The 22625-nt window shown below is 41.6% G+C and overlaps 1 protein-coding gene across 1 annotated transcript in view; it reads right to left on the bottom strand.

Moving 5' to 3' along the window:
- Positions 1-14038, bottom strand: part of MND1 (meiotic nuclear divisions 1) — an 83169-nt gene extending 69131 nt beyond the window's left edge. The window contains exons 1-3 of the mRNA XM_027117224.1: positions 13955-14038; positions 4233-4298; positions 836-893 (exon numbers count right to left, since the gene is read on the bottom strand). Coding sequence (XP_026973025.1) covers positions 836-893; positions 4233-4298; positions 13955-13957 — 127 coding nt within the window. The 5' untranslated portion in view covers positions 13958-14038. The remainder of the gene's footprint in view (positions 1-835; positions 894-4232; positions 4299-13954) is intronic.
- Between the last annotated feature and the right edge of the window lie 8587 nt (positions 14039-22625).

Genomic DNA, 22625 nt, shown 5'->3' with positions numbered 1-22625 from the left:
TCCAAATCTGTTAAAATAACATGTATAGCTTATATAATCAGAAAGTAAGGTTTAAAAAAATATATATCATATGTAGTGACCCCTCAAAAGATAACCTCCAGAACCTGTGAATGTGACCTTATTTTGGAAAAGGTTCTATAGAGAGGTAATTAAGGACCTCATGATAAAATCATCCTGGATTTAGGGTGGGTCCCAAATCCAATGACACGTGTCCTTATAAGACACAGAAGAGGAGGAAAAAAAAAATGGGAAGGCCATGTGAAGGCAGAGGCAGAGATTAGAATGATGTGTCTATACACCAAGCACTGTGGGCAGCCACCAGAAGCTAGGACAGAAGCATAACATGGATTCTCCCTCAGAGCTTCCAGAAGGAACCAACCCTGCCAACACCTTGATTTTAGACTTCTGGCCTCCAGACTATGAGAAAATAAATTTCTACTGTGTTAAGTAGAAATTAAGTTTATGGTAATTTGTTACAGCAGCTGTAGAAAACTAATACACGATGTAAATCACATTTAACAAATACCAGAACATACATGAAGAAGTTTTTACTTCTTCTGAAGTAAATTATACCCATAAATAAATAAATGTGTATAATTGTGTGTATGTATACGTATGTGTGTGCACACACAGGCATGCATGCATATTCCACTGTAGTTTCCCTACAGCAGATACTTCAAACACAAGAATCATGGTCATGGCCCAGAAACATTACATTGGGACTTTTATAGGCATTATTCATCTCTAGAAATTTATGTTTCCATGAAGTGAAAGACTGTTGCAGGAAAGATGATGGGTATTTACCAAAACATTCTGGCACATTTTTGATACTTACTAATGCCTTTTTCTTTGGGAGCAATCTTCTCCATGTCTTTTAATTGAAATACATCTTTCTGTTTAAAAGAGTTGAAAGATGAAAAACATGCATTTATTTTCTACTATATATTTATATTTACCATAATTATGTTTATAAAATATTGTACTAAAAAACTATGACTGGAAGTGAATAGTGCAATAGAATCGAGAATTTTAGAGCTAGAAGAAACTGTAATTATCTTGTTCAATACCTTCAACAGAACCTAAAATGGACAGATTTTGCATGAACATACAATTCTTTAAAGTAACTGGAGGGCAGAATGCAAAAAACATCTTCCCAATGAAGTATAAAATCTAGTTATGATGAATCATTTGTTAACATGAGATAATCAGCTTCTCTGACACTTTGATTTGAAGAAAACACAAATAGTGCTTTGCTTAGCATATACCATACATCACAGATTAGCAGTTCTAACTAAAAGCAGAACAGACAGCTGTCAAGATTTATTTACATTTAAGGTTTCATGGAAGAGCCACACCTAAGTAAGAAAAACATACAATTTATGGCTGCCTGTCAATCATTCACCCATACATGCTGCATGTCCACCACATGCAAAGCAAAACATTATGGGAAGATATACACAGAGAATATTTAATCTTATGGTTGGAAAAAAATCTATGCAGAATACTCCTTTCTTCTTGTAATAAGCTGTGGTTGAACTGGTAAAAAGAACTTGGATAATAAAAGTGAAATATTTGAAAAGACTGAAGTATTCAGTAATTAGAACAGAATTATTGTGATTAGTGTTATGGAAATCTGGGATCTATTTCTTCCAACATAAACTTGAAAAGGTAACTTCAACAGGATGGAAATTAGACATCATAAAAATTTAAAACTTCTGCTCATCCAAGTGCACTGTTAAGAAACTGAAAAGACTGACTGGAAGACAATATTCACAAAACATACCAGACAAAAGACCAGTAGCCCAGATATACAACCCCCTGCAAAAAAGATGAACTGATAGATGGATAAAGGAATGGACAGATGAATATATATATATATACATGATAAAGCAAGTAGAGTATAAAATGTTAACGGTAGAATCTAAGCTGGGCATATAGGTATTCACAGTGAAATTCTTTCATCTTTAATAATGAAATGTTGAGAAAAGTAACTTCATCTCAGTACACTTAAGATTTAGTAAATTAAGGAAAATACTAAGTCATTGGTCCTAGAGTGTGAAATAAATTTTTGCACATCTGGGAATAAACTATTAAAAGAGAATTCTGTAGGGTCTCAGAGAACATGTAGTAAATTACTAACTTCAGGCCTCTAATGCGTTTAAAAAAAACCCAATTAATCAAACCTATTTGCAAATACCTTAGGAAAAAGAACATGAACTCATTGAGACATCTGCCTAGATGTGGTTATCAAGGAAAAGCCCCAGACATACTGGCTGCCCCTGTGGGGTTGCTATGTAAATAAATGGGCTTGCAAAGAACTAGCCTCAGAACTAAAGTGTGGTCATTTAAGTGGACAGAGAAAATGGTCTCAAGTAAATATTGGTTCTCCCCTACATTAAACAGAGATAATAAAGAAGAGATGAACACAATGGTTCTAGCTCTCAAAAACAAAAAACTATGTGTAAAGATACCATGGAAGACACACAGTTATAAAGTTAGATAACTTTTAATTAAGCACTTATGACCTGAGCATTATAATGTTTTAAACAGATTATTTCATTCAATCCTCATACCAACTTTGTGAACTAGGTACAATTATTATTAGCCTTTTTAATAGATGAAGAAACTGAGACTTAGGTCAAGTAACTTGCTTAACGTCACAAAGCTATCAGGTAATACAGAGTTCAGATACAAGTTCACTATCTTTGAGCTGTACTGTGGCCATGTTCTTCCTAAGTGTAACAGGCAAAGAATTAGTAACTTCAAATAAATCTATGTATGTATTCATATGAATTGATACGTATAGGAATATATGAACTGAAATCAATCAATTAATACAATTAATTCCTATCTTTACCTAAAAACTCATTAACTATTGAACTTCTTTAACCTCTAATACTCATTATAGTCATGGTGCCTTAGTCATTAATGTCTTAATGTCATTGAGAGCAGTGTTGAAAAAATTTTAATCAAAAACAGCCAACAATATCATAAAGAACAAATTAACTCCCCTCACCACTCTCCCCAGCTTTCCACTGCCTGCTAGGAATTAAATCTACTTTTCTTGCTCTAAGACCATAGGAAAAATATTTCAACTCAGCAGAATAAGTAGTCATAATCTTTACCTACAAACGTAATCAATTTATCGTCCTAATCATATCATTATTAATATGATACTCTGTTCTGAATTGCCAATGACTTTTAGTAAGTCATTGTATGTAAGTAAGACTAATAAGATTCACTTAAAGGGCAAACAGTTAAAAAAAAAAAGTGCCCACAATATTTCACTTGTTTCACTGAGAATCTGCATTATCAAAATGAAAATGTCAAGTATTATCATTACTTATTAATTTTACATTCTATTTTGCCGTTTTCCCCACCTTCTTCATATTGATATTTGTAAATAATGAAAATAGCCAGTAGGTTGGGGCCAAACCAGACTTTGAAGGTTCTGTCAAGAGGTAAGACGTAAGAAGTTAATATTTTTGTAGGTCAAAAGTTTGGATTTTAACCTGGAAGCAAGAAAAGCCATTGTACAGAAAACAGGCTCTAGAGCCACGTGACTGGGTTTGAATCCTGGTTCTGCCACTTAGGAGCAGAAACTTCAAACCTATTTCCTGTTAGTGGCAGGCACGAATAACTGGAATAAATTAAGGAGGCTATGTACCATCACATGTGTGTTATACCATATGCAGGCTTATAAATGTAAAGAGGCTGTATTTAGCACTAGCTCTATAATCAGATGATCCCCCCTGGGTTTTTATCCTAGTACTATCACTTCTTGTTTTGAGATCCAGGGCTGGTATCTTAGGCTGTGCCTCAGATGTCCAGATCTGTAGAATGAGGATCTCAGGGGGTTAAAAAGGATAAGATCAGATAACTACACCAAGTGCTTAGAATAGTGAATGGCGCCTAGGAAGCACTCAGTAGATGTGAGCTATTGTCATTATTATTTTCAGGTAAAAGGGGACACAATCAAACATGCTTCAGAAAGCTAATTATGGTGCCAGAGTATAGGGCAGTCTGGATAGAAGAGACTCTACAAACCCTGGGATAGGATTCTTTCATGCTCGTCAGCTCACAGGAACCACAAGTGTTTGTAGAATTTTATTCATTCTTTAGGAAATTGGTCACTATTGATTTCTAATAAAAAAATACAGTTAACACTGGATGACATAAACTTAAGGAGAAAATTACACAAAATACTAAAAATCTTAAGGAAAATGACTTACCGTCTCAAAAAATATTTCCATCATGCGGGTTCTCTTTTCCTCTGCACTTAGTCCTTTTTTCTTCGACTAAAGCACAAAAGTTAAAAAGTAAACAGTGCAATTAAAAAAAACCACAAAACAATGCTTTTTAAGACAACTTGGTTCAAAACATTATCAGAAATAATGCATGGTCTCATCTGAGACCAAGAGGTTTAATCCATCTTGCGAGGCCTCAAGATGGATTTTAACAACTCTACTACTTTATGCCAAGCCTTGTGGTAGGTGCTGCCAGTATAATAATAATAACTGTGACTGAGACAGTGCCTGGCATTTTGTAGAAACTCAATATTTATCAAATGATCCAATAAGTCACTGTATTTACCTTCAAAAGACTTAATCTCTCAAGGAAAATAAATAGACATAACTACTTATAGTTAATGAACAGGTAAATGTACAAATTGCTACCCAGGAAAGAATAAATTAATTCCACCCTGGAAAGGGAGGAGGGTTAGCTAGGAAGGCTAGAGATGAACAAGATTTTGGCAAGTTGAGAAATGGTGAGAAGGGTGTCCTGGGCAGATCACACACAGGCACAGTGTTACAGAAGTACATGGAATGCTCCAGAAAGACAAACACTCAGGGATGATTATTATACAAGTGGAGTATGTAGATGGAGTGGCAGATGAGACAAGAAAGGTTGTCTGGGGCCAGATTATGGAAGGCTGACTGTCCAGCCAAAGAGAGCAGACTTTACTTCAGGCCACGAGGAGCTACTGAGCAATTTCTAAAGCAGGGAGTGACAAGATAAGAGTTAGGTGGCATTGTGGAGGGAAGGCTGGAGGAAGGAAAACCATGTCCAAGTAGAAAATGAAAGCCTACTTCAGGTTATTATTATCCTGTCACTACCCTTTAGCTAACCTGAAATTAAGATAATTAAGATGTAACTGAGGGACTTACCCGGTGGTCCAGTGGTAAAGAATCTGCCTCCCAATGCCAGGGATGCAGGTTCAATCCCTGGTCAGGGAACTAAGATCCCACATGCCGTGGGGCAACTAAGCCCATGCACCACAACTACTGAGCTCACGTGCCTCAACGAGAGAGACTGCGTGCCGCAAACTACAGAGCCCACGTGCTCTGGAGCCTGCGTGCCACAACTAGAGAGAAAACCTGCAGGCCACAATGAAGAGCCCATGCACCGCAATGAAAAAGATCTCGCGTGCCACAACAAAGACCCAACGCAGCCAAAAAAATAAAGAAAATAAACAATAAAATTAAATAAATAAATATTTTTTAAAAGATGTAACTGAAATGTATTTTAATAATAAATTTTACCATATATTTTATATAGGGTATATACCTAAAGCTAAAGTCTGAATTTTCAAAACGCCAAATTTCCTCAATGCAAATATTCACAGAAAATAACAAAAGAGAACGAGAACCATAATCTCTAGTACTCTCATGGAGGATTCCACACTAATGCTTCTGAAGTAATCTGCATCTTTCTTAAAAATTGCATGGGATTATAGAGGAACATAAATTGTTTAGTAAGAAGTTTAAAATACTTTATATCACATAAAAAGCAGACATAAATAAACCAACAATAATAAACCTATCCAACCATAAACTCCATCAGAAACGAGAGCCTACACTAGACAAGGAAAGGAATTTGGAATTGCCGTTCTGAATGCATTCCAGAGTACATGGTCTAGAAACCCATTAACCCCTTTTCACAGCAAATCATCCAGTGTTCCTTGATGAGTTGCACAGGTAAAATAAGTAGCCTCAAAGTTTATCTTTTTCTCTTTTCCCTCTGTCCACAATTTTAAATACTGCAGTTCCCCAGGGTTCTTTCTCTACTGATCCCCTCTCTCCTCACACCTGTTCTTTGATCTCACCTGCTTTCATGGTTTTAACAAACACCTATGCTGAGAACTCAAATCTTTACGTTATTGGATTAAGTGGGCGCCTGAGCTCCAATCTCACGTACCTACCTGTCTGCTGAATAGACATCAAACTCAGGAGGCCTAAACTGACCTCTCCTCTCCCACATCTACTCCCCAAACCTGCTGTTCTGGATCTTGAGTTCAGTTAGATTCCACCTTGTTACCCGAGCCAGAGGCCTGGCAGTCACCCTAAATTCCTTCATCTCTCTTACTCCACATCCAACCAATCACCAAGTTCTGCCAATTTCAGGGCTTAACTGTTTCTCAAATCGATCCTGTCTGCTCCATCCCTACTACCTCTACCTTAGTAGAGGCCTTCATTATCTGTTCCCTACTACATACCTGCAGTCCGCTAACCATGCTTTGTCCCACCCTCCAGCCACATTCCACGCTGCCAAAAAGCAAACCTCTCCTTTGCCATGCCTCTCCCTTGCTTAAAACTCTTCAGTGGCTCTCAACCATCCAGAAGTATCCAATCACCCTAGAATGACATACAAGGCCTTCTGTCACCTGACCCCAACCTACCTCTCACAGGTACCACTCCCCACCTCAAATTTACCATAACAACATGAAGAACTAGGCAATTTAAGCTGTAATACAAAAACTACTTGTAATTCTCCACTTGCAGCATGCTCTTTCCCATTTCTGTGCCTTTTTAAAAATGTTGTTCTATCTAAAACACCTTCCTCTCATGCAAATCAAAACCGCAATGAGGACTTCTCTGGTGACCCAGTGGTTAAGAATCTGCCTGCCAATGCAGGGGACACGGGTTCAAGCCCTGGTCCGGGAAGATCCCACATGCTGCGGAGCAACTAAGCCCGTGCGCCACAACTACTGAGCCTGTGCTCTACAGCCCGTGAGCCACAACTACTGAGCCCGCACTCCACAACTACTGAGCCCTCGAGCCGCAACTGATGAAGCCCGCACGCCTAGAGCCCATGCTCTGCAACAAGAGAAGCCACCACAATGAGAAGCCCGCGCACCGCAATGAAGAGTAGCCCCCGCTTGCTGCAACTAGAGAAAGCCCACGTGCAGCAACAGAGACCCAACGCAGCCAAAAAACAAAAAAAAAAACCCAAAAACAAACAAAACAAAATGAAACAAACAAAAAAAACCACAGTGAGATATCACTTCACACCTGTCAGAATGGCCATCATCAAAAAGACCACAAATAACAAACTGGTGACAATGTGGAGAAAAGGGAACCCTCGTACACTTTGGTGGGAATGTAAATTGGTGCAGCCACTGTGGAAAACAATGTGGAGCTTTCTCAGAAAACTAAAAATAGAACTACCATATGACCCAGCAATTCCACTCCTTTGTGTATATATCCCAAAGAAACAAAAACACTAATTCAAAAAGATACATGCACCCCAGTGTTCATAGTAGCATTATTTACATTCGCCAAGATATGGTAGCAACCTAAGTGTCCATCAACAGATGAATGGATAAAGAAAATGTGGTATATGTATAATACACATATACATATGTACTTATATACATATGTACATACACACACACACACACAATGGATTTTTATGACTCAGCCATAAAAAAGTGGCAACATGGATGGATTGGAGGGCTAAGTGAAATAAGTCAGAGAAAGACAAACACTGTATGATATCACTTATATGTGGAATCTAAAAAATACAACAAACTAGTAATAAAACAAAAAGGAGCAAACTCACAGATATAGAGAACAAACTAGTGGTTACCAGTGGGGAGAAGGATGGGGGGAGGGGCAAAATAGGGGTGGGGGAGAAAAGTGTTATTATGGGATTATATGAAATCATATGTGTGAAACTGGAAAACTGTAAAGTACTATAGAATTTAAAGACTCTTTCATTCAATAAAACAAAGCAAAACAAAACAAAAAGAGTTCTTCAGAACACGAACTGCCTTTGCCTTCCCAGAGGTTAGTGCCAGGTTAGAAGAGCAGTTGTAAAGACCAGCCCTCAATCTCAGGACCATGTATCTAAAATTTGAGGCCATTCAGACTCCCAAATCCCACAACACCTCTCTGCACTCCCATAGATACATTTCAGGGTGAACTGATAATAAGGAAGTCTGTGATAACCAGATATTGCCTTACTTGGAGAGATAAACCAAAGGAATCTCAGTTCCATGAAACCATACACTATGAAGACACGGTCACTAAACCTAGGGTAGAGAGCCAGAGTTCAGTATGACGTTATTAGCCTCCCTTCACACTGGCTTCTGCAGTATCTGAATAAAGCAAGATATCCACACTCAGTTAGAAGGCCCATTCAGCTATTTCTCTAGTACACTTGGTCTCAAACTGCCATATACGGAGATTAGAATCATCTCAGGAGCGTTTAAAACTACTGATGCCCAGGCACATCCCATAAGAAATGAATCAGAATCTCTGAAATGGGGCCCCTTGGCCTCATATTTTTAAAATCTTGAGGTGCTTTAATTGTGCCCCAGGACTGAAAACACTGTTTCTCTCAGCCCAGAGTCTGAAGGTTAAGTTAGGGGCACTGTGGGGCAATGAGAATCCCCTTAGGACTTTAGTCTGTGGCTGCATCAGTGGAAAATAGAGCCAAAGCTTTAGAAAAGGCTCCTAATATTTTGTTATTATAAACGGCTCCCTGAGAGACCCTGGACTCCGCAAGAATCTGCCACACAGAGGCAGGCAATGAGGAGAATCTAATGTCCTGAAGGCACACTGTTTTAGGAAAGCTCTTATCACTCAGCTCAACAGCTTATTAAAGTCACTCAAGAAATATGGATGGAATCAGGAAGAAATAGAAAATATGAACAGACCAATCACAAGCACTGAAATTGAAACTGTGAATAAAAGTCTTCCAACAAACAAAAGCCCAGGACCAGATGGCTTCACAGGCGAATTCTTTCAAACATTTAGAGAAGAGCTAACACCTATCCTTCTCAAACTCTTCCAGAATATAGCAGAAGGAGGAACACTCCCAAACTCATTCTACAAGGCCACCATCACCCTGATACCAAAACCAGACAAGGATGTCACAAAGAAAGAAAACTACAGGCCAACATCACTGATGAATATAGATGCAAAAATCCTCAACAAAATACTAGCAAACAGAATCCAACAGCACATTAAAAGGATCATACACCATGATCAAGTGGGGTTTATTCCAGGAATGCAAGAATTCTTCAATATACACAAATCAATCAATGTGATACACCATATTAACAAGTTGAAGGAGAAAAACCATATGGTCATCTCAATAGATGCAGAGAAAGCTTTCGACAAAATTCAACACCCATTTATGATAAAAACCCTCCAGAAAGTAGGCATAGAGGGAACTTTCCTCAACATAATAAAGGCCATATATGACAAACCCACAGCCAATATCGTCCTCAATGGTGAAAAACTGAAAGCATTTCCACCAAGATCAGGAACAAGACAAGGTTGCCCACTCTCACCACTCTTATTCAACATAGTTTTGGAAGTTTTAGCCACAGCAATCAGAGAAGAAAAGGAAATAAAAGGAATCCAAATCGGAAAAGAAGAAGTAAAGCTGTCACCGTTTGCAGATAACATGGTACTATACATAGAGAATCCTAAAGATGCTACCAGAGAACTACTAGAGCTAATCAATGAATTTGCTAAAGTAGCAGGATACAAAATTAATGCACAGAAATCTCTGGCATTCCTATACACTAATGATGAAAAATCTGAAAGTGAAATCAAGAACACACTCCCATTTACCACTGCAACAAAAAGAATAAAATGTCTAGGAATAAACCTACCTAAGGAGACAAAAGACCTGTATGCAGAAAATTATAAGACACTGATGAAAGAAATTAAAGATGATACAAAGAGATGGAGAGATATACCATGTTCTTGGATTGGAAGAATCAACATTGTGAAAATGATTCTACTACCCAAAGCAATCTACAGATTCAATGCAATCCCTATCAAACTACCACTGGCATTTTTCACAGAACTAGAACAAAAAATTTCACAATTTGTATGGAAACACAAAAGACCCCGAATAGCCAAAGCAATCTTGAGAACGAAAAATGGAGCTGGAGGAATCAGGCTCCCTGACTTCAGACTATACTACAAAGCTACAGTAATCAAGACAGTAGGGTACTGGCACAAAAACAGAAAGATAGGTCAATGGAACAGGATAGAAAGCCCAGAGATAAAGCCACGCACATATGGTCACCTTATCTTTGATAAAGGAGGCAGGAATGTACAGTGGAGAAAGGACAGCCTCTTCAATAAGTGGTGCTGGGAAAACTGGACAGGTACATGTAAAAGTATGAGATTAGATCACACCCTAACACCATACACAAAAATAAGCTCAAAATGGATTAAAGACCTAAATGTAAGGCCAGAAACTATCAAACTCTTAAAGGAAAACATAGGCAGAACACTATGACATAAATCACAGCAAGATCCTTTTTGACCCACCTCCTAGAGAAATGGAAATAAAAACAAAAATAAACAAATGGGACCTAATGAAACTTCAAAGCTTTTGCACAGCAAAGGAAACCATAAACAAGACCAAAAGACAACCCTCAGAATGGGAGAAAATATTTGCAAATGAAGCAACTGACAAAGGATTAATCTCCAAAATTTACAAATAGCTCATGCAGCTAAATCACAAAAAAACGAACAACCCAATCCAAAAATGGGCAGAAGACCTAAATAGACATTTCTCCAAAGAGGATATACAGAGTGCCAACAAACACATGAAAGAATGCTCAACATCATTAATCATTAGAGAAATGCAAATCAAAACTACAATGAGATATCATCTCACACCGGTCAGAATGGCCATCATCAAAAAGTCTAGAAACAATAAATGCTGGAGAAGGTGTGGAGAAAAGGGAACACTCTTGCACTCCTGGTGGGAATGTGAATTGGTACAGCCACTATGGAGAACAGTATGGAGGTTCCTTAAAAAACTACACATAAAACTACCATATGACCCAGCAATCCCACTACTGGGCACATACCCTGAGAAAACCATAATTCAAAAAGAGTCATGTACTAAAATGTTCATTGCAGCTCTATTTACAGCAGCCCGGAGATGGAAACAACCTAAGTATCCATCATCGGATGAATGGATAAAGAAGATGTGGCACATATATACAATGGAATATTACTCAGCCATAAAAAGAAACGAAACTGGGCTATTTGTAATGAGGTGGATAGACCTAGAGTCTGTCATACAGAGTGAAGTAAGTCAGAAAGAGAAAGACAAATACCGTATGCTAACACATATATATGGAATCTAAGAAAAAAAAATGTCATGAAGAACCTAGGGGTAAGACAGGAATAAAGACACAGACCTACTAGAGAATGGACTTGATGATATGGGGAGGGGGAAGGGTAAGCTGTGACAAAGTGAGAGAAAGGCATGGACATATATACACTACCAAACGTAAGGTAGATAGCTAGTGGGAAGAAGCCGCATAGCACAGGGAGAGCAGTTTGGTGCTTTGTGACCGTCTGGAGGGGTGGGATAGGGAGGGTGGGAGGGAGGGAGACGCAAGAGGGAAGACATATGGGAACATATGTATATGTATAACTGATTCACTTTGTTATAAAGCAGAAACTAACACACCATTGTAAAGCAATTATATTCCAATAAAAATATAAAAAAAAAAAAGAAATATGGATGAGGTGTATCATCCGCTAACACTGATTTCAGGCTAACTTATTCATCAGTCTCCTTCACCACTACAAAGAGTTTTCATTACTAAACACCGTGGGAGAGTATCATGGCCTTTTACAAGTAAGTAATGTAAAAGGATTGCCATATTACTTCATATTTAGAAATTTCTCCAAAAAATCAACAAGGGCTCATGTATAACTTAGGATTAAAGAAAATCTCCTCGTAGTATAAGTTAGAGATACACTCAAATTAGTAAGTAAGGGGGCTCAAAATTTGACTTGAGGACAATGAAAGAAACTTCTCCAACTAGGAGTTAAAGAAATCCTAAGTGGTTCAGTGGTTAGGGCTCTGCGCTTCCACTGCAGCGGGCACGGGTTCGATCCCTCGTCGGGGAACTAAGTTCCCACAAAAAAATTTTCTAAAGTTAGCCCTGTTGATCAGTAATACAATTTTTTTTTTTTTTTTTTTTTTTGGGTACGCGGGCCTCTCACCGCTGTGGCCTCTCCCGTTGCAGAGCACAGGCTCCGGACGCGCAGGCTCAGTGGCCACGGCTCACGGGCCCAGCCGCTCCGCGGCACGCGGGATCCTTCCAGACCGGGGCACGAACCCGCGTCCCCTGCATCGGCAGGCGGACTCTCAACCACTGCGCCACCAGGGAAGCCCACTAATACAATTTTGAGGAATTAAAAGTAGATGGTATTTGCTGGCCTCAGAAGTGGCTGACCACACCACATTTCTCCAATTCCAAAAATATGCTTGGACTTATAACTACTGTTTACCCAGCAAGCGCAACCAAAATCGAAACAAACAGCTATTAATTCACAATCAGGAAAAGAACAAAAGTTATCTTTGATCAACATAACAGTAAACTTAGTTCTTAACAATACATGAAAAATAGGAAGTATGTCTCTTACAAAAAGTTTTATTCTAACTTGTTCCATGTTTCTCCATTACTAGAGGTAAACATCAGAAAAGAGTTAATAGCACATTAAACTATTTAGTATTAGAAGGTGATGTAGGTGTAGAAAGATATTAGGTAAAAAGACAAAAACCAAAAAATTAATGCATATGGGCTGCATAGTACTCAGTAGTCAGTTCTATCAGGCCAGTAACTCTATAAAGGAGAAATATGGTATCACGGAACACTGGTACCAGATTTAAGTGTGGGCCTGTTTGGCTTCCTACACCATTTTATGCCCAGGTGGCTGGGTTGTTAGTTTAACCACAAAGAAACCGTTATCAGATTTGATTACATCTGGGCAAATATCTTCAGATAAACATCGTACAACCTATATCTCCGTCCACCACCAGCTTGGCAAAATAACGGCCACTTAATTAAGATATTAAAATCTTAGATCCACTTCATTAGACGGTGATTCTCTGCCAACAGAAGGGGGTGGGGGATGGAACTCTGAAGGTTTATGAAAATGATTTGATGAGCAGAAAGACATTAAATTCACAAAGAGAAAGAGACGATTTGGAATCTAACCAGGACTTAACCCATTAGGCAATGCAAGGAAGACGAAGTCGGTACGGTGCTTCCCTAATAAAGCGACTCCGAAAGCACAAAAGGGCAGCCCTGCCCTTCGTAAAAACCAACGCATTTTCACAGAAATCCTCTAACTGGCATAAAATGAAGATTTGTCAGGTCACTTTGGAAATTGTGAGCAATACTGAAATGTGCTCTAAATGCTACAACACCCCAAACCACTCAATCTTCAAAGATCAAGCAAGCTCCTCGGGCCCCCGGAACCCCCCGGCGCTGCCCGCCGACACCCGTTCCCTGTCCTCCACCGGGGGCGGCGCCTTGGTGGCCGGAAGCGGGGAGCCTGGGCACTACTTCTGAAGTGACTCCTGGCCTTGCTAACAGACTGCTGAATTCGTGAGACACTCGGGGCACGTTCTCGAACGCCCGTATTTAACTTGACCTGGCCGGGAGGGAGCCGGGGGGCACAAGGACGGGGATCCCAGCGCGGCGCCTCAGCTTAGGGGCTCAGGCGGCGGGAGCCGAAAAGCGCCGGGCGGCCGGGGCGTCGACCTGGCGGGGGAGCCGGCCTCTGCAGCCTACCCGGAGGCCAACGCCGGGCCCGGGTGGCACGCAGCCGAGGGGCTCTGCAGCCGGGCCACTGTGGAGGAGGGGACCGGGGAGCGCGCCCCTTACTCTTACCATTGCGCGGGTGGCGCGTCTTCCGGCGGCGGGGCCTGAGCGCAGCGAGAGGCGGGGCGGGCCCAGGCGGGTTTGATTTTGGCGCCGACACCGCCCCGGGGGCGGAGCAGCGAAGGGGAGGTAGGGAAGAGAGACCGGCTGTCGCCCAGACGGCGCGCAGCGACGCCTGGTGGCTCCGCGGAGCGGCCGGCCAGCCGGGGTGGGGCGAGGCCTGCCCTGGGGGCGGGGCCTGGTTGCCCGCCGGTCCGTCCTGGTCGTTTCAAGATGCTGGCGAGCAGGGTCTCCCAGCTGCTTCCGCCTCTTCAGTCCTGCGTGCTGACTGTGACTCCTTTTTTTTTTTTTTTTTTTTTCAGAAAGTCGAGCCCTCGCCTTGACTTTTTTCTTCGCTCAGCGGAAATGCGGCCTAAGTTTGCCTTAAAAAACAGAGGCAGTTTGGCTGCTGGAGAAGGAAACGCTGCCTCCATCCATGCGGATTTGCCTGGTCTGGAGCGGACTTTCTTCCCTTTTCTAATTTTACGCCTAATCTTCTATCCCACCGATATCCACTGCTTTTCCAGCTTTTAAAAATCCCTTTGTATGTCTGCCTTTGCTTTAGGTTTTTTGTTTGTTTTGTTTTCTTAATACAAGAGAATGAATTTCATATCAAAACGGTCGAAAGTATGCTGCCTCATTACTCGATGGGGATTCAGATCAAAAGCTCGGGTCCCTTTACCTCAAGGTGCCAGAAAATTAACTCAGACTTTTCCGTTACTTTGAAGGTTATTGTACGTTATTTTGAACCATTTCAAAGTATAGTAATTCTACTAGGAAGAAAAGTGGCATCTACAACGAATTATCTCCTGTTGCAGGGTAAGGGTATATTAATTTAAACAAGAGTTCCATTTTGTTTTTCCTACAGTTTGATACAATTCAATTGATGAGATGATTTTAAGAGAGTAAAAGGGTATCCATTTAGTAAGTGTTTTAATATTAGTACTAGCAAATGTATAATTAACACACCATACCCTAGATTTCTCATGTATTGCTTAAGATACAGCTGAAGTAGGTATGTCAGTAAAAAATTTTTTTAAATTAAAGTGATATTTAAGAAAAATATTAAGTTATTACTGGTGGTGTGTAAAGTTGTCAAAAACCATAAAAGTGGCATTTGTGGGAAGCCTTGCCTTTATCTCCTCGCGGATTGCCATACTCATCTGCTCGTCAAGAACAGTTTTTCTTCACCTGGGTAACTCTTACCCATCCTTTCAACAGCTCAGGGGTAGCCTCCAGGAGTCTTTTTCTCTCTGCTTCCTCATGCCACCCTCGACAAGAAAAAAGGGTCTCTGTAGTTTTATCACAGCATCCCAGATTCATTTTGTAATTATTAACTTGGACAACTTCCCTATAATATCAAACTCCTTTCTGTAGCAGAGACTAAGCCAACCATTTGGTATCACCAAGGCCTAGCACAGTGCCTGACACGTGATAAACACTCAATAAATGTGTATTAAATAAATGTACCAGGTTTTCAAGAATACCATCTTGTCATTTACTTAGGGATATCTAGATATGGTTTTCAGGTGAAAAAAACAAAGGATATTTTACTTTGAAAAATCTTTACTTGCATCAAGTAGTGCTTTCGCATTTACTATTTTCACCAATAGAATTCTGAAATTATCTGATATGCCATTCAGATGTCTTGAGATGCTCCAAGTTTTGCAATATTATGGGGCAGGCAGATGTAGTATATGAGTTAAGTATGAAAGCAAATAAATATTTGTAGCATCATACATTTGGATCAGGAATCCACAATTTAGCATTTGTCATAGTACCTAAATGCCATTTGTTTATTGAACAAATTCATGTTTTACAAAAACCTTAAGCACACATTAATTTCATTTTAAAAAATTTGAATATCTGCCGTTGGCTGAATATGTGAGGATGAAGCAGACAGGCCACACCCGTCAGCAGTTTATATTCCAGTCAGTGCTGCCCTTCCAACTGGGCAACTGGCCATAACATAACTTTTATAGGCACTGGGAAACCAAAAAATTCGTGTGACTTTATTGCAATATCATACTTTATTGCAGTATCTCTGATGAGTGCCTCTAGTTTATGTGGGAGTGAGGAAACAGCGAGGATGAGACAGGAGGGAGGAAAAGCCACTAAAGATGTGTGCCCTTCTCAGTTTGGGCATTTCAACATCTTTACAAGCCCATCCTTTTTTGCCCAAGAGAATGGAAGTTTGTGGAAATCTCGAGAGAACACAGGAGAGACAAGACCTGATGACAGAACTTCACTGGAGAGGATGTTCTGAAGCTCCAGGTGCCTCCCAGGCCCTTGGCTGCTTTCTGAGTTTCTAAACCCCCAGCATTCTTTCTGCTTAGATCTGTGGTTCTTGCCACATCCATCCAATGAACTCTCTGCCAGCTGGGCCATGCCTGTCTAGACCAGGGCTAGGTGCTCAAGCCAAAGGCTACATGTGTAGGATGAACATAAGGCAGGCCACTTGCCTCTGAGGTGTCCAAAATGGCGCTGGTCAGTGATACATTGACCCCACTGGATCTTCTCTTGGGAATGATGAGTGCTAAGCGCACATAGAGAGGGTTGGTCAGTGCGGTTGCAACTGTATCCCAAATGTCACTGAGCCAATTTTACCATTCTCTGAGATTTCTGGTGTGCACCCCAGTCTTGGAATATCAAACTCAGAATGGCCACCAGAAAGGAGAAGAGACATGTTCTATGGCCTGTGTTTCCCACGAATTTTCAGGAATGCACCCCAAACTGAAGACAATCTTCTCATGCCCCTTCCTTGAAATTCTGAAAAGCAGGACCTATAGGAGAACCTTCTTTATTAAGGAAGTAGGAAAAGAAAGTAACATCATTTGAAAGAGACAGAGAAAAGTCTACAGGGTAGAAAAAAGTAGGAGAATGAAAAAACAAGAGGAGAAAATTTCAAGGAAGAAATAGTAAACATTATTGACCTCTCAGTCACATCTCCTGAGTTAGAAATGACACTACTACTATGTCATTTGTGCAGAGCATCAGTCTCAATGGGGGTAATATCAAAACTGGTTCCTGGGGGATGAAAAAATCTTGGATGGGGGATGAAAGGTTCCTGGGGGATGAAAAAATCTTGGATGGTTTGTGGTACAATGGTTTATGGGCCTCCAGAGGGCTGTAGCACATAAACAGATATAAAGTATACCTCCGGCATTAAAGCGTCATGGGCTGGGGGCAAGGGGCAAGGGGTGATTAGGGAAAAGATGTCTAAAAAAGCTCCTTAGGGGGAAGATAATGGGGAAAAAGGCTGAGAAACACCGGTGTAGCGTGAGAATACAATTTCTCATCCAAACTGGGACGCTCCTGAGAAAGAAAGAAAGACTGCTCTTTACAATTATGCTGGGACAATACGCATAAAGCAGGTTGTCCCCATCAATTATGTGATAACTTGGATTTTCCATCATGCTTTATTGACACTTCTTCCATGGCTCTTCTCTTAAATTGCTCTGTATTATAGGTACTGATGCTTTTTAAATCTTTCCATCTGGGATGTAAACTCCTTGAGAACGGGCACAGTAATAACTCTTCTGTGTAACCCTGCCTCATCTCTCATCATTTCTTCTTGAGTGTCATCTAGCCTCGCGATATTGAACTATTTGTTCTTTCCTGGACGACTCATGCTCTCTTGCCCTCTTTTAGCAAGCCTTGGCGATCCCCCTTAACACCACCTCCTTGCCTTCTCCCAGGGTGAGTTAACAGCTGCCAGAATCCCTGGTCCCACTCAGCAACCCTTTCCACCCTCCACTCCTGGCGGGAGGCTGGGCACAGGCATGGGGCAAGTCTGAGTCATGGTGCGGGGCCTCAGGTATATGTGAGGGTCTGCACTCACCGGTCAAACATCCCTATGCCCAAGGGACTGTGACATTAAGTAGCAAATAAACACCACCACAGGTTGAGAGAGAGACTACAGAAGGAAGGAAAAAGCCTTTTTCATTCTTTTTATCACGAATTATGTAGCCAGCCCTGTATATATTCATTTAAGTCTCATCCCACTAGAATAAAGCTCCATGAGAACAGGGACTTTTTTGGTGGGGAGGAGGGTGTTTACTGCTATTCCTTAGTAGCTAAAGCAGGACGCTAGATTCAGTAAATATTTGCAAATGAAGGTATATAAAAGCAGCTCATGGTGTAATCACCTGGTCCGGTTCATCAACCATACTGTAAGCTCTTAGAGGTTACAGGCTTTATTATTCGTTCTAACAGCCCTTACACATAGCCCAAAGCCTGGTATATACCACAGGTGCTCAGATATTTGTTCAAAGACTATGGCAGCAAAAAAAGAGGCAGCAAGGTGGGGCTGAGGATAGAATGTCACCTGCCCTCCCTGCCTCTTAACATAGGCAATAACAAACTGCAGCTTTAATTAAACCCTTTGTCAGCTCTGGAAAGGGGTGCCTTCGGCTTTACATGAACCGAGTTCCTAAAAAGCAATCTGAGATGTGCTATAACCTGGCACAAGTGCCTCCCTCTCAATCTGACTCTAAAAACCTCCAAAGAGCCCACGATGGCAATGGTGCCTGCTTGGTTAAAAGAAAAAAATAAGTGAGGAATGGAATCAGGTGTCAATAATACTGATGTTCGCATTAACTAGTCAGCAGTGTCATGTTTGGTCTTTTTCTCATTTTTGTTTCAACTCTCCTTCCAAGACTTTCACCTCTTTCAGACTTTCAATCTGTTATAGAATTTTAATCCTCCAAAAAACAAAACAAAGAAATTTCTGTAGTGCCCCTCCACTTTTAACAAAGGCTATTCTAATTATGATAACTTTTAGTGTTCATTTCATCACACAAAATATAGATCACAGGCTTAATGAAAAACCCAAAAGTGTTATAAATACATCAGGAAAAATGTTGTATGCCTATGTGTAAGCTAATGACTTGTTTACAATCAACTAAGGAGGACAAGAGTCCTTTACAAGAAAACAAACAAATAATCGTCAAGTCCATACACCACTCAAGATTGAGAGCTTACTTATCCTCAAGACCTGTGGGGTACCATCAGATGGGAGAGAGTTCCCAATGAGGAGTAGAAAGACCCTGAGTTCACCTCTTCTCAAGGGCACACCCAAATCATAACTGTAAGTAGTAATCACTATCGATGAAAAGACTGAAACCTACTAGAAAAGCTCTTCTACAACTAAAGATATAAAGAAGGAACTGTGAGACAGGTAGAAGGGCCAGAGTTGCGATACAGTCAAGACCCTTACCCTTGGGTGGGTGACCTACACACGAGAGAATAGGTACAGTTGCAGAGGTTCTCCCAAAGGAGTGAGAGGTTCAAGCCCCAAGTTGGGCCTACCAGCCCAGAGGTCCTGCAAAAACCCCCAGAGTATTTGGTCTTGAAGGCCAGCAGGCTTTACTTCTGAGGGACCCAGAGGGCTGAGGGAAATAGAAACTCCACTCTCAAAGGGGGCACACAAAATCTCACACACTCCAGGACCCATGGAAGAAGCAGTAATTTGAAAGGAGCCTGGGTCAGATCCACCTGCTGATCTTGGAGAGCCTCCTGGAGAGGCAGGAGGCAGCTGGAGCTCAGCCTGGAGACACAGACACTGGGGTCAGCCATTTGGGGAGCCTGTTCTACCACAAAGACACTGCTACTGGCAAGTGCCGTTTTGGAATCCTCCCTCTAGCTTATTAGTCTCAACACCCAGCCCCGCCACCACCCACCAGCCACCCAGCCCCGCCACCACCCACCAGCCACCCAGCCCCGCCACCACCCACCAGCTTGGAGGCACCAGTACTGGGACAACGAAGGCCAAGCAACTAACTGGCAGGGACACAGCCCCACACACCAGCAGATAGGCAATCTTAAGACTCCCTGAGCGGGACTTCCCTGGTGGCACAGTGGTTAAGAATCCACTGGCCAACACAGGGGACATGGGTTCGAGCCCTGGTCCAGGAAGATCCCACATGCTACGGAGCAACTAAGCCCGTGTGCCACAACTACTGAGCCTGCGCTCTAGAGCCCGGGAGCCACAGCTACTGAGCCACGTGCCACAACTACTGAGCCCACGTGCCACAACTACTGAAGCCCGCATGCCTAGAGCCCATGCTCCACAAGAGAAGCCACCGCAATGAGAAGCCTGTGCACCACAAGAAAGAGTAGCCCCCCGCTAGCCGCAACTAGAGAAAGCCAGCACATAGCAACAAAGACCCAACACAGCCATAAATAAATAAATAAATAAATAAAATAACATTAAAAAAAAAAGTCAATGTATTTCCCAAAGGCAGTAGTAAATACTAAGTATCTTAAAAAAAGAATCTCTGAGCCATCCCTGGCCATGGCCTTGCCCACCAGAAGGCCCAGGACCCAGCACCACACACCAGTGTGGTGCTGGCATTAGACCCAGGCATTAGACCTGGGATCCCCAGGGCCCTGCAGCCAGAGAACCCTAGGACCAAGCCTGCCCACCCGTAGGCAGACACCAGCCTCAGAATCTGCTGGGCTCTGGGTCCACCCACCAGTAAGCCTCCTCTAGCCTTCAGACCAGCAACACCCACCAGAGGAGGGACACCAGCCCTAGGACAACTACAGCCACGCAGCCTGCCATGACAGAACCCAGCCCTGACCACCAGCAGGCCAACACAAGCTTTGGGATACCCCAGACCCCACAGCCAGTTGTGTCAAGAACTGGTCCCACCCACCAGTGGTCCAACACCAGCTCCAGGACCCCTGGGTCCTACAGCCAGACCCCAGGACCTGGCTCACCCACCAGTGCTCAGGCACCAGCCCCAGAGTCTCTTGGGTCACAACTCTGTCCAACAGTGAGCCAGTGCTATCCCCAGGGCCCCTCAAGATTCCAAAGCCAGCCACCTCATGACCCAGCCCCATCAACCAGTGACTGGCAGCCTCCACACAAGGCAGGGCCTGGCAACCAACTGACCCAGGGCCAGCTACACCTACCAGACCACCCACAATAGTCAGCCCACCACAACAGAAGGACCCACGCAGCCCATGTAGGGGGCACCCCTAGAGCTTATAGCTCTGGTGACCAGAGGGGAGTGCGCGGCTGGGATGCATAGGACTTCTTGAAAAGGCCGCTTCTCCAAGGTGTGGAAACGTAACCAACCTACCAGATAGATAGAAATAAAAAAGGAAGTGAGGCAAAATGGGCAACAGAAGATCACGTTCCAAATGAAGGAACAAGATAAAACCCTGGAGATAGGCAATCTACCCTAGAAAGAGTTCAAGCTAATGATAGCTAATGATCAAAGAACTGGAGGGAAGAATGGATGCACAGAATGAGAAGTTAGAAGTTTTTAACAAAGAGTTAGAAAATATACAGAACAACCAAACAGAGATGAAGAATACAATAACTGAAATTTTAAAATGCATTAGAAGGAATTAACAATAGACCAAATGATACAGAAGAATGGATCAGTGAGATGGAAGACAGAGTAGTGGATATCAATAAAGATGAATAGAAAAAAAGAATGGAAAGAAATGAGGACAGTTTAAGAGACTTCTGGGACAACATCAAGGTACTAACATTCACATTACAGGAGTCCCAGAAGAAGAGAGGAAGGGGCAGAGAACATATTTGAAGACATAATAGCTGAAAAATGCCCTAACTTGGGACAAGAAACAGACATCCAAGTCCAGGAAGCACAGAAAGTCCCAAAGAGGATCACACTAAGACACTTTGTAATTAAAATGAAAAGATAAAGAGAGAATATTAAAAGCAACAAGGGAAAAGCAACAAGCTACATAAGGGAACTCCCATAAGGCTATCAGCTGACTTTTCAGCAGAAACTCTACAGGCCAGGAGTGGCACAATATATTTAAAGTGATGAAATGGAAAAACCTACCACCAAGAATAACTGCCAAGGCTCTCAATTCAGATTTGATGGAGAAATCAAAAGTTTTACCCACAAGCAAAAGCTAAAAGAGTTCAGCACCAGCAAACGAGCTTTACAAGAAATGTGAAAGAGACTTCTCTAAGCAAAAAAGGCCACAACTAGAAATATGACGATTATGAAAGGAAAAAGCTCATTGGTAAAGACAAACATACAGTAAAGGTAGTAAATCAACCATGTACAAAGCTGGCAGGGTTCAAAGACAAAAGCAGTAAAATCATCTATATCCAAATTACGCAGTTAAGGGATACACGAAACAAACAGATGTAAAATATGATGTCAGAAACAGTAATCATGAGGGGAGGAGAGTAAAAGCGTAGAGTTGTTAAATGTGTTTGAAATTAAGAGAGCAGCAACTTAAAATAATCATCTATCTATTTATAGATTGCTATATATAAACCTCATGGTAACCACAAACCAAAAATCTATTATACATACACACACAAAAGAGAAAGAAATCCAAACTCTAAGTATAGTCATCAAATCTTAAGGGAAGAGAACAAAAGAAGAAGAAAGGAACAAAAAAGAACTACAAAAACATCCCCAAACCAATTAACAAAATGGCAATAAGGATTTACATACATGTCAACAATTACTTAAAGTGTAAATGGACTAAATGCTCTAATCAAAAGACATAGAGTGGGGACTTCCCTGGTGGCACAGTGGTTAAGAATCTGCCTTCCAATGCAGGGGTCACGGGTTCAATCCCTGGTCAGAGAACTAGATCCCACATTCGTGCCGCAACTAAGAGTTCATATGCCACAACTAAG

Source organism: Aethalodelphis obliquidens, unplaced genomic scaffold (assembly GCF_003676395.1).
Source record: "Aethalodelphis obliquidens isolate GAN/ISIS:26980383/991018 unplaced genomic scaffold, ASM367639v1 scaffold17, whole genome shotgun sequence".
Classification (NCBI taxonomy): domain Eukaryota; kingdom Metazoa; phylum Chordata; class Mammalia; order Artiodactyla; family Delphinidae; genus Aethalodelphis; species Aethalodelphis obliquidens.
This window is presented reverse-complemented; position numbering and strand designations above follow the sequence as displayed.